Source organism: Phaethon aethereus (genome assembly GCF_964289735.1).
Source record: "Phaethon aethereus genome assembly, chromosome: Z".
NCBI lineage: Eukaryota > Metazoa > Chordata > Aves > Phaethontiformes > Phaethontidae > Phaethon > Phaethon aethereus.
The window spans coordinates 68,882,461-68,895,874 of record NC_138577.1 but is presented as its reverse complement, the minus strand read 5'-3'; the positions used below and the strand labels follow the sequence as shown (position 1 = coordinate 68,895,874).

Sequence of the window (13,414 nt, the reverse complement as noted above, 5' to 3'; positions counted from 1 at the left end):
GTGGCCCTTGATGAGTAAGGAAAGATTCCAGTAGTGGACTCCTAATTGCAGAATAGTTGAGGTTGGCAGGGACTTCAGGAAGTCGTCTTGTTCAACCTCCCTGCTCAAGCAGCGACACCTAGAGCTGGTTGTGCAGGACTGTGTCCAGATGGATTTTGCGTATCTCCAAGGTATAAGATTCCACAGCCTCCTTGGGCAACCTGTGCCAGTAATACATGTTCCTGTAGTACATATGGAGCAGAAAACTTTCCCTGTTTTCTCACCACATTAAGTTGTTACTGTTTTAGTAGTTGCAGTTGGAAGTTTATCAGATGGATAAAAGGTTTATTTACTAACTTTTATATTTAGTATTTATTAGAGGTAATAGTAATGGACTTAAACTAGTATTTTTTCTGTTACTCTTCTGCAATTTTGTAAAAATAAGAGTCTTTTCCCTTGTTTAGTTAAATTTATTTCCACAGTAGTATTGAAACCATATCTGAGAACTGGCCTACTAGAAGACATTTTGGTCTTTCCCCCACATTAGAAAAGAAACACAGTACACCAGCTTTATTTTGGCAGTTCCTTTAGTGGTTGTAAATGGAAGGAGAATCCTATCTTTATAATACGGCAGTATTATACAGCAGCCACATGAAGCTGTGTTTGCTATAATATGACTATCTCTAATAGTCTCTGGGGAATAACCAATACCCTTGGTTGCATTAGTCTTTTCTTGGTAGTGCTTAATTACTGAAGAGACAGAGGTTAGTTTTCTTACAATGGATGCCTGGGAATGAAAAAACTCTGCTCTTTCATGCTAATTGAAAGGCTAAATGAAGTCAATTTCTTTAAACAGTACTTATCTTCAAACAAAACAAAAAAATTCCACCCTTGTATTTGTAGTAGATCTAATCTGTTATCAGAGCTGTCATGTTTCTAGATTTAAAATCAGTTTTCCTGGGGCCAGTCTTTTTTCTGATCTAAACCAGCAACAAATAATCCTACATTGGATCAATTTTAATGCGTTTCTTATAGTAAGAACAATAAATACTTGGACCTAAAATTGTATTAGTGTAAATCCTGGAGTTATTCCGGAAACACAGGGAAAAAAAAGTGTTCTGCAGTCACAGGCAGCACTTTGTGGTGATGTCCTTCCGGGAGTCCTAGTACCTTTCACTTGAGCAGTGGTGCAGGATGAAGTTCTTTTCCACTCCTAGGACCCCCATAGGAAGTTCTCTAGTCTCCTGCTCGTACCCACTGAATTATCACTACACCTCAGGGGCAAGACTGTAGCTGCTTTGGGGAAATACCTTATTCTGTGTAAAGTAACCTTATATATCCATAATTATATGAAACAATGCTTCTAATACAAACTGAGCTAAATAAACCTTTGCTCTCTTAATTAAAGGTATAAATGAAAATGGGATTTTGGAAATAGGATTCTGGAAAACCAAAATCCTTAACTTAAGGATTCATGATTTCATTAAGGAAGGGATATTCTTTCCCTCAGATTATATTATTGTATGGAATTATATAACTTTTAGTAAGACTACAAACTCTAGGTGATAACTTTCAAATTTGTTTTGCTAAACTTTATAGATTGACAGTTCAGGTTATGTAGATTGTGACTTTCCATCTACTTCATGATTACAGTAACGAGTCTGTGTATCAAACTCTGTAATCATCTTGGTAGCTAATACTGTTTTTTCTGATCCAACTAGGTAGTATGTTTCTACTGTTTCAGCATTCCTACAGCAAGCAGGAACACTTTCTTTGGAAGGGGAATGGGCAGTGTGTATACTGGATGTTTACTGAGGACTGAATATCTGTTTGACCTGTGTTATGGTTACTTTGTCATGTGTACTAAAAACCAGATAATTTCTGGATATAGCGTGCTGAATGAGGTTCTAGTTATTAAAATAAACCTATTTGAATTGAGATGATTAATTTATATATAACTCATGAACTAAATAACAGGTATTAGTTTCTTACTGATTTAGCTAGCTTCAGGTGACCTCCTTGAGAGAGAGGAGACCATGTGCCCTAAAGCTTTATTGTGTGCTTGTCATCTTATGATCATATTACCTTTTAGGCAACAGGTCCTCTGAATCTCATTAAATTGTGATGCACGAGGATCAGCGTACATCAGCAGCCCTTCCTCTGGCTGATGCTTGAAATCCTTTTGTGTTCCAGCTAGTCCATTGGTAGTGTTTTTTCCAGTTTTCAGAGGCACTTCTTCCAACAATAGCAATATAATCGTTGGGTATCCTGTTTCTCAGGCTTATCTTGAAGAATTCCATCCACAGGAAAGGATATTTGACTACTTTTTTTTTTAATTACTCCGAAGTGATTCATGAAGAACTCAAATGGATTCTAAATAACATCCCCTTCCCCAAAAATTAACAGAAACAAACAAAGAATCCTTTCCCATAGCAGATTCTTGAGGGCATTGTGAATTCAAATGGTGTATCCTAGAAGTAGTTCCCATGGACCTATCCCACAGAAGTATGTTCAAAGGTCCAAAGCTCATTAAAAAAAAAAAAAAAATCCTCTTAATTAGGAATCATTTCAGGGTAAAGATTAACAGTTTCCTTTTGCAGAAAGGACTCTCAGTGAAGGAGCAGTTGCCTCAGTAAGGTCTGGGGTTTTGGTTTTGTTTGTTTTTCAAGGAGAAGAGATTAATTTTTCATCAGCATCACCTGTAGAAGTTAATACGAAAGAGTGGAATTATTGTCCCTTAACAAAGACCAAAAAGCACTTTCCAATACGTTTTTGTGGGCCGTACCTTAGTGTTGCCCATAGATGGGCCATCTGTTGCACGGTTGTAACATTTTTGCATGGTTTGCCATCATCTTACTACTGATCTGTCTTACATAAAACACACACTGCATTGCATAAAACAGTTGTCATGAGCAGTGCTCGTGAAGTACTCGTTACCTCCATGTCCACCCTATCTCACAAAGAGCACAAGATTTTTGCAGGCAGCTGGAGTCAGCATTTCCTTCATGTATTGAAACCTGTCAGGCACAGAACTCTTCTGCTTATTCCTGCTTTCTTTTTAACCTGTGTGGTTGCATCAGGATAGCATATGGTCAGCAGGTGGGATGTTGGAGGGTTGGCAGGGAAATGCAAGTAAGACCATATTGTCTGGAGGGCACTGGCTGAGAAAAGTGGCAGCAGTGGACAACAAGAGTGGCAGAGTGGACACATACAAGAAGAGTGTTGGCAAGGGAATTGGAAACAAGTGAAGGAGGAATGACTGAAAGAACCTCATATGATTGGCAGATATGTGATGGAAGTAAGGGGCTAAATGTAGCCCATGCTCTGAATTGCTATGCATCTTTTAGTATTTTCTTACTCATTTGCTAGCATGTATTTACTCAGTGTTCAAATGAGGAGATAAGGATAGAAAACAGTAATAAGTAAATTGTTCTTTTCGTATGAAGATAAAGAATTGATTTTCAGATGCAGTGTATTTGTGGCAATGTTTTATGTTGATCATATCAAAGCCAGGTTGGCTTTGTTAACTTTCCTGTGTTCAAAATCTAACAATCCTCTTTTCATCTACTTTTCTGCTCCATTTCTCTTGCTGTCAAAGCATAGTGATTTTGTCTCTGTGAAAATACTGAGTAGAAACCATGTTAAGATATATTGTTGTTCTCTGCCATATATCAGGGAGGAAATCGAAGTTAGAGGTAAATACCTGTTACTACAAAACAGAATACACTGTGTAGCAGCTGTTTCAACAGCAGTACAGAATAAAATCAGGTGAAAATGTAAAAATCTGTTTTCTGCTAGTCATTTAAAGGCTTTTACTATTCTCTATTCATTCAGTTTTCCTAAGAGTAATGGATTTTATTTTAAAATAATGTGAAATGTTCTTTGAAAACTTTGAATGCACTGCCTTTTGCTTGTCACTTTCCTTTTTCTTTAACTTCCTGTGAACTTCCTGAAGGACTGCCGTTGCTCTGCTACAGATGAAAAATGTAGCCATGCCAGACATTGTCTTCTGTAACTTAGTTTTTAAGCCAGCTAGACTTGAGAGCAAGCTGTATGTACGTGCCTTTCCATGCTGCTTTCTGACCAAATAAGAGTTCTGAGCTTTCTTCATTCCATCTTTAGCTTACTCAGAAATTCTACAAGGAGTCCCTGAGAAACATGCCATCTTTCCCATGATTTTATAGAGTAAAAATGAGTTCAGTTAAAGCTTTATTAAATTGTTTCAAGTTCACAACTAATGGATCAAAAGTATTAGAATTAAAATGCAATTATATTTGTAAAGTGTCAAAGTATATTTTAAAATAAGAACAGTTTCTTATAGGAAGATAATTTGTTTAAAGTATTGTTGAGATGAATATACCTGCAGTCTACATCTGCTTTTTTTGTTTTAGCTGTGTTCTTAATGGAGTCCATAGTACACAAGAGCCCCCCGCACCCCCCAGTTTGATTGCTTTATACCTCCCCGTTATTTTTACATAACTTGGAAGCTAACCTTTTAAACATAATGTAAAATTATGCCGATTGAATGTTCTAATAATATTTGAATTTTCTTTCAGAGCAAAGTAGAAGAGATGATTTGGAAGCATTAGGTCATATGTTTATGTATTTTCTCAGAGGAAGCCTTCCATGGCAAGGTTTGAAGGTAGTGGGTTTTGATATCTTCCTTTATCCTACTTTCAGATCATCAGCTTTTCTTGCCATATTATCTGTCATTTTGAAAGATGGTCTGCAAGCTGTATAACTTCAGAAGCTTGTTTTGTTCTTTTATCATAGGCTGATACATTAAAAGAACGTTACCAGAAAATTGGAGACACAAAACGAGCAACCCCTATAGAAGTATTGTGTGAAAACTTCCCAGGTAATGTCTGTTGTTAATAAAAATGTTGTGTATTGATTTAGAAAATGAAACTGGCATAGATAGATTTAATACCTGGTTTTAAAAATAAATAAAATAATGCTTCCAAATATGTGTATTATGTACAATGGTAATAGATACAAAAATTACCCTTTGAAGCAGCAGTAAGCTAATGCTGGTGTTCTTCAAAGCTAGATTCTTCTAAAAAAGCATTAAAAAAAATATGATACGTATTCTTATGGTGATCAACTAATCTATGCTAGTATCATCACACCTAGAATTTTGCAAGCCTCTCCAGCTCAAATCTGATATCCCTTTTTAAAACAAACTGCATTAGGAACAGGTTGAAATAATATATAAAATAGCTTGCAGGTAGTTTCAGGTGTCACTTCTAGTTCTCCATAAGTGTATGGAGAATCATTGAAGTATTGGAAAAATGGAGAGAAGAAAATAATGACCTTTTTTTGAAAGTTGGTCTGATCAACTCAGGACACACACATGACGTGGACATGGACATGATTTTACCAAAATGAAAATAAGCACCTTGGAAAGTAATCACAATGTCATTAATAGGCAAAATGGATTTGCTGAGAATAGCTCATGACAAACTGATTTGATTTCCTCTTATGAAAGGAAATCCTGTTCACAGCAGGCCTTGTGGAGAGGAGGCAGATGTTTTATGTCCTGAAATCTTAGTGCTTTTGCTTTTGATGCTCTTTTTAGATATCCTCACAAGTAATCTTAAAAGCATTATAAAAATAAATCTACTATGGGAGGAAGAGTGTAAACCAATTTGAAGTAGTTAAGTATATTGTTGTAAAATTTGAAACATGAAATGGTATTTCAGAGATCTGTGCTGGATCTGTTCAGTATTCTTGAGTGCCTCGTATAATTGAAAATGTTTATGAAACTTACAAATGCTGTTTGAAATTTGTAGGCTTGACAGTGGTGTTAGAATGAAAGGATCCTGACAGATTACAGTCTTAAAAATATAAGGTAGTATATGAAGATAGAATCAAATCCAAATTAAGAGTTACTGGGTATAGAAAGGGTCCTTAGGCAATGACTCAAAGTCAGGCAGTCGCAAAGTAAATGCAAGTGAATATTGTCATGCTGCTATATTTTTAAAAACAAACAAACCCTATACTAAAATGGATTATATAAGCAGGATGTAGCCTGAAAGACACATGAATGGCCATTTCCACTCTACTTGATTCTGTGAAGCCTCAGCTGAAGAAGGAGGTTTGATTCTGGGGACTGTACTCCCAAGAAAATGTATCCTATTTTAAGGGTGTCTCATAAAGAAGTGCGAGTGCTTATATGCTATGTTTGCTAGACCTATCACCAAAGACTGAATAAATAAAGATTGATTTAATCAAGATTGTGAGGGAAGGAAGTTCTCCTGTACCTTTTGGCTGCTACAAACATGAAAGGAATCAGTTTGCTACATCCACAGCAGCTAGGACAAAGTAATGGATATAATCCAAAACAGTTAAGTTTAGACTTGAGCTCCTGTGTTTTAAATATAGTGAAGAGCGTGAAGGGATTGCCATTGTCAGGGACACTATGGAGTTTCTTTCACTGGACTTGTGTGAAAAGAAACCAGACAGACAAGGCTATAACTAATTTTCTATGGGATAAGGTGGTGTACTAGGTGGCCTCTTGAAGTTGTTTCCAACCCTGTGGTAAAAACTAGTCCGCTATCCCTTTTTCTTATGTTTTTCATTTGACTTCTGTGCATGAAAGAAAAAAGAATATCAAGTGAAATTGACTTATGTTACAGAACTTGGGGCGAATGTCTGAATATATGTTTGGTGAATTGACAAGTTTAAATATGGGGAAAAAAACCTGTTCTGCAGTATAAATCTTTTGGATCCACTAATGCATACATGTCTTGCATATTGATTTTTAAGTAGTTTCTACAATCCTTTAAAAAGTAAAAATGTCATTTAAGGTGTATATATGGTACAATTCCTGGAAATAATCCTTATATTGGACTGTTTCCACCAAATCTAATCATGTACATGCTTGTTGACAGAATTGGATCTGAAATGGAACAGGGAAAAGGTATTTGACCTTGGAGAACACAAAAGATAAACTTCTTTGATTGTACATATGTACAGTTTCATAATAAATACATTCTCGTATGTGGAGGTTTTTGCATGTCAAATTTCTGAGTGTTTTCTATTTCCTGTCCTTCTTGTCACTTAAGACATAGAATAGAATGAGAAATACAACCATCATAATTTAAATTCTTTCCAGTTAGCCTGCAGACTGAGCTAGCATATCGATGTTCCATAAGCCAAGAGAACTCTGTAGTATTAGTGAAAGGTACTTTGGTCTTTGTCATATGTGAAATCCATCTTTTTCATCCTGTGTTCTGTGGAATTGTACTGTCTTTGAGTGTGCAACGCTATTGCTGTTTCAAGCCTTGTATAAAATACGAGCAAGGATTTATACTCTGGTGTTTCTGCTTCAAATGCATGATAAGAATGTTATTTGATTTTTTGAGTCAGCCAGTTGTAACAGATGCAGCTACGTTGAGGGGCTCAGCTCCAGCCCTCATACTTCTGAAGACATGCCTTGCATGCTTGGGTTCCGGTTTACATTGGGAAAGTATGGTTAAAGAGATCTCTAAGCAATGTGTCAACATTTCACCTTCTTCAAACACTGATCTCCTTGGCTAGTATTGCTGAAGAGTCTTTAGGTGCCAGGAATTCCTCCTATCCACTGCTCCATCTGCTCGTGCCTAAAACATACCTCTTAATACTCTGTTTTTGTCAGAACTGAGTAATTTGGGATGTCTTGGCACCATTGTCCTGTGGTGCATTCTTGACAGACCCTACATGATGCTGCCTTACAACTTTTTGTTATCAAGCTGGTCTCAAACCTTTCACTTTCCCCTCTTTCTACCCTATATCTCTGAAAGAGTTTAACATAGCATAGCTTGGTCTTAGCACTGCCTCTGCACTGCTCAGCCATCCTCTGTCAGAAGATAGGCTTCTTACAGCACCTTGTTTGTTCCACAAAATGTTGGCTTCTCCAGACCTACTGGAATGTGTTGTGCGGCTCAGGGTGAGTGTGCAGTGAGACTGTTGTGCTGCTTCTGACATACATACCTCTTCACAGGATCAGTGAGTGCTGGTGGCATCTGCTTTTAACCTTAATTGTCCTCTAGTAATATAGAAGTGCCTTCTCTTGTACTTTGGGACCATGTGAACAGCCTTTTTGGCTTGAGAGTGAGGAGTCACTGCTTCTCAGAATGGCTTGCCAGGGTGTGGTTTTCCATTCTTTCACGGACTACAAAGGTTCCTAAACAAGTTAGATTTTAAGAGCTCATGTCCCAGGCTCAGATCAAGTGTCTCACCTGATCCATATCAGAATGAGTTGGTGTTGCAGTACTCTATTCCAGACCACTGTAGTGTGATTTTTTTTTCCCCCCTTTTTTTTTTTTCCATTCTATAATAGGAATGTTTGCATGGATGCAGTCTGAATGAACCAAAATTTCAGCTCAATTGCTCTCTTCACTGTTCCAGTAGTTTAGTTTGTTCTTGTAATAACTGCTGGAGTAGAAGGACCTGTAGGACTTGGTCTTTTGTGAAAGCTTGTTAACATTTCATCTGCTGTTTTCTTAGACGGTTGTATTACCACATGCCTCTCATCTCACTGATTCCTGAAGGAGTTACTGCAAATGTAGTCATATGTCTGAGCAGTTTCTCAATGGGATTTGAAGTTTGTGCTTCAGATGTTCATGGGTCCTTCCTTTCAGCCCTTGGATTCTTACAGTCTTCTGTTCATAAGGATGCTTGTTCCTTACAGCTAGTCTCAGAAGTCTTTCATGGCTTATACCCATTATCAAGAACGGGACTTCCCTATGCTTTACTCACCTGCCAGAGGCTTGCGCTGGACTGTTTTCCTAACTAGAAGATTCTGGCTGCTAGTGTGCGGTCTGTACTTCATACACTTTGATGACCAGGAAAGCTCTTTCCTTTTATCTTTACAGGTCCAGGCCCTTTCAGAAATCTCCCTGGTTGTCTCCACTACTGGGAGAATCTTATAATTTCCATGTAACACCTACCCAAATGAATCTCCATTTGTATGCTGATATGGTATTTAAACTGTGATATTAAGCTGACAGTGGTCAGAAGTCACTCTACAAGAGCTCAGGTAACCTTAGTACTTCTCTGCAGTGTTGCTGTTCAGGATATTCGCCACTTCTGCTCAATACCTTCACATAACATGATGCCTGAAGCAATCAACGCTGCTGCAGCCTTCCATAGTCATGCTACAGTTATAGCTCAACAGAGCCTATACTGACTTTTTTTGTCAGGACAATTGGGGTTGCCCACTTCAGAACATACACGTGGATCCTACCTTAAAGAAAGGAAGGTTACATTCTGGTAACAGGTGTTCTTTGCGACATAGTACACCCTGTACATTTGTATATCCCCCTCTTTACCTTTCCTTAGGCTTGTCTTTGTACAATTAATTGGACAAAAAACCAATAGTTTAAAAAAAGAGGCATTTGTCTCCGCACTTTTTTGACACATTGTGCATCAGGATTGGAAAGTTGGAAGATCTCAACAGGTAATTCAAAGGGGAAATTAGTGGGAGGTCACTTGGTAGAATATGTTCAGAATATGGCAGTGTATCTTGAAGAATATTATTAGTATTAAGTAACTTTTATTTCTGGTAATTCACAGATTCATGGTGAAAAACTGTCCAGGTTTTATTGTGAGAGGTAGAAGTTGCTTTAAAATATTATAGTAAGTACTGTTTTTTGAGTACCATTAAAACAGGTCTGGCAATTATGTACATTTCTTATTTATATAGAGGAAATGGCTACATATCTACGTTATGTAAGAAGGCTAGATTTTTTTGAAAAGCCAGACTATGACTATTTAAGAAAGCTCTTCACAGATGTACTTGATCGGAAAGGCTATATGTTTGATTATGAATACGACTGGATTGGCAAACAGTTGGTGAGTACAAATAAGCTATTAGTAATATACTGGGGGTTTTGTGTGATTAGTTTTGAGCCAGTGTTAGTCTTCAGTTTCAGAATACATGTGCATCTCATGGCTGCTGTTAGAGTTGTGAACAGCTGCTATTACAAACCTCTTTTCAGATACATTTCCAAACATTATCTTTTGGCTTGAGATGTTTCATATTGAGTTTCTTTCCAAAAACATACCCTTACTATCAAAGTAATTTCTCCAATCCAAAATGAGGTTGTAGAATTCAGACTGGCTTTTGACTTGAAGGAGTTAAAAACTTTGCAGGTGATTGTCATTATTGCATGTATTTTCTTGCTTTGGGAACTTTCTTGTTCCTGGTATTTTCGAAATGTAGAGCAATCACTTCTCTGCATCTGAGGTATACTCCAGATATTTATCAGTTCATTATGAAGAAACTTTCTGTACTTTATATGCGTTGTTCTAATGAAATATGATGTAGAATACCAGTTTCCATCACAGGGCATCTAAAGTTACAGAAAGTACTGTGTTTATATTCTTTAAAGAAATGGTAGAAGATTAATTTTTCAGCACCTTAAATTTTTCCTTGCTGCTTTTTGGTGAGTAGGAGAGGGGAGGTGTGTGTAAGTTGGACAACTTCGGATTATACGTTTTATGCCGAAGTTCCTCTGTGACTCTCTAAAAAAGTTGTATTTTATTGCTAAACCTTTTTTCAGTATTTAGCACTAAAAATTACTTTAAACCTTTCATCAGAATGTCCTGTTGCTAGCTGCAGAAAATATGAGCCTAAAGTCTTTCAGAAAATTAATGTCTGATAATACTCAAAATTGCTACTTCATGAAATAGTGTAAGTCTTGGTTTGCCTTTTTTTCTTTTCGGTATTAGTAAATATCTGGTGAAGCGTTTGCTTTAATTTGATGATTTTGAGTAATGGGAAACTCAGATGTGAAGATTAATTTCTATTACAAACCAGTGACTTTTGGTAAGACTTAGAAATTTATTTTTTTTACCAGTTGCTACATATTATTTGTATTTGTAGCCTACTCCAGTGGGTTCAGTACTTTCGGACCCTGCACTGTCTTCAAACAGAGAAGCATATCAGCACAGAGATAAAATGCAACAATCCAAAAATCAGGTAAACTGCTCATGTAAGATTCAGTATTACTTTGTATTTTGTCTAGTTATTAGAACTCCAAAATCAAATTTACTCTAGGTTTTCTTGTTTTTTCTTGGAGTAAGTCCTTCTTAATGTATTTCTACATTTGTGGATCATAAGATGTCCTAAGAGGTTGCCTTTTTGATGCTATGAGATAACATAGCTTACGTCAGTAGTGAATTTTCTCTCTGATACTTCTTTAAATTTTATTGTTTACTGTTTTAGGTGACTGTCTCTTCCCCATGTAGTATATCATGTATTGGGGTTCTAACATGTATGTAATAACTTTTTCCTTTTTTTAAAACCAGGATAATGAACAAGGTGGTAAAAAAATTAGGAATTTAGATCTATGTCCATTTACCTAAGCTAAATTACAGTGTTGTGTTGGTGGACTTTGTTTCTTGAATTTTGAGTTTTAGCTACTTTACTTCTCTGTGAAAATGTATGTATGGGGATATGTAAGTATGCAGATAGTGTGGATGTACAATTTATAGAGCTATTGAGTATGTAGTGCTTCTGTGCTTTTTAAAAAATATATAATAATTAATACATAAATTGTTTAATTTTGGAATTTTTATTTCTTCTTTTGCATATATTCCTAATGCATGCAAAAATGATAGTCAACAGACCATAAGGCAGCTTGGGACTCACAGCAAGCTAATCCACATCATTTGAGGGCTCACCTAGCAGCTGACAGACACGGTGGCTCAGTACAGGTATTTTCTGCTTCTTTGCATGACTTAAATCAGTCATTTTGCTTTTTATAATATTAGTTTCCTGTAGTGCATGACATATTTCTTGTTTTCATATTAAGTGCTCTTTCCAGTAATGTTCAGAATGTTTGTATTATTCCCTACTTCACAATTGCCAAACTGAAATTAACAGGTGCAGAAAACCATGGAGTTTTTGTATGTGGAATTTCTGCTACATGTTTCTTAGTGAAAGCCTAAAATAATAGAACTAGCTCTCTTTTTGAGGGAATATACACTTACCTCAGTGCAAGCAAATGAAATTTAGACATTTAATGTTATTTAGCTGTATGAGCAATTAAAACATTGGCTGAATTCAGTGTTGTTCAAGTCATGTTTTTAGTTCTGTATGCAAACTTCAAATGAAAGTGTTAAGTAGTGATTTTTACTTAAACTTTACTACTTTTGTTCAAACAATAGTTGACTAGAAGAATGTTTCCCAGGGCAGTACTTCACGCTTATCAGTGGAAAAATGAGTAGTAACCAACAACGTTTTTTCTATTAGTAGCTTACTTCATCTTCAAAGGCTTTTTTGTCGTTTCCTCTTAATTTTACTATTTGGTGTCTTAGTCTTTGAATATGTTTAGGGGCAAGGTGATTGGGATAATACACAAGGAAGTCTAAATTTAATACAGAAGGACTCAAAATGCCAGCTGTGAAGTCTATATGAGGTTTGGAGCTTTCAGTCCAAAATAAAAATAATTTAGCTTTGTAAGGTGCTACCTGGGGAAAAAAAAAATTCTTGTCTGCTGCATATTTGGTTCTGACAATCTAAGTTACACCTATTTCTTTTGAAGTTTGTTTTGGAAAAACTTTGTGAATGCCTGAAGAAAGACTTGAGAGTAAAGAAAATAGTGCTGTAGTCTCACCAGTGTGATAATTACATATCTTATTTAAATGCTTTGAAATTTGATTCAAACTTAACATTCACTGAATTTTGCTGCTTTAGATCTAACCAACATCGTATGTCATGTAAGAAAAACTAGTAGATGCTAATTATCACTGTGTATCGAGAAAAGTTTAAAAATTGTTCTACGCTTCCCATTAACAAATATTTTGAAAAATTCACTTGTATATTTAACTTGAATTGCAGTAGTTCTCTAAATAACATCAATTTTAAAGGTAGTCATTTATCTTTTGAGAACGGTATAGTAATTTATCTTCTGAGAACAATATAGTAATGTGGAATCAAAATTAGATTTGAAATTGTATCTTCCAAAATTACTGAATTGCTTTTTTCTTAATTTTATAGGTTAGAAAAATACGTATTTAATTTGTTAAATTCTAGTTAGTAGAACTTTCAAATTGTGTTCATATCACATCACTCTTTTGGCGATCACAGCACTTAAGAAACCTTTTATTCTTTCTCAGGTAGAAATGTAACAATCGCAAGAGATTTTATTCCATTGCAATATATGTTAAATAACCTTTGAGGGTGGAGAGAATATTTTCTAGGAAATACCAGTAGTATTCCTTTCTGTTAATATAACATTCCTCCTTTTCCTCAAAGGTTACAGGCATTCTGAGTTTAGATTACTTAGATCAGTTGAGACTAAACTGTTGTCATGTAAAAAGAGCAAAATGCAAAACTGCAGCCATTTGGTCTGTGTCTTTGAAGATTAAGTGTTGTACAGCAGGGTATTTTCAAGCCAGCTTAATTGGGTTGCTTTTTAATGTGGAGTGGTCATGCTTCCTCACT

The 13,414-nt window shown here is 36.0% G+C and overlaps 1 protein-coding gene across 4 annotated transcripts in view; it reads left to right on the top strand.

The window, feature by feature from the left end:
- CSNK1G3 (casein kinase 1 gamma 3) overlaps nucleotides 1-13,414 on the top strand; it is a gene marked incomplete at both ends in the record, with an annotated part of 60,470 nt that overhangs the window by 31,071 nt on the left and 15,985 nt on the right. For 2 of the 4 annotated variants that reach the window (XM_082013016.1, XM_082013015.1), the window contains 5 exons: nucleotides 4,536-4,621; nucleotides 4,753-4,837; nucleotides 9,668-9,816; nucleotides 10,850-10,945; nucleotides 11,587-11,682. In XM_082013016.1, coding sequence (XP_081869142.1) covers nucleotides 4,536-4,621; nucleotides 4,753-4,837; nucleotides 9,668-9,816; nucleotides 10,850-10,945; nucleotides 11,587-11,682 — 512 coding nt within the window. The remainder of the gene's footprint in view (nucleotides 1-4,535; nucleotides 4,622-4,752; nucleotides 4,838-9,667; nucleotides 9,817-10,849; nucleotides 10,946-11,586; nucleotides 11,683-13,414) is intronic. The other 2 variants (XM_082013018.1, XM_082013017.1) reach the window with 1 other exon arrangement.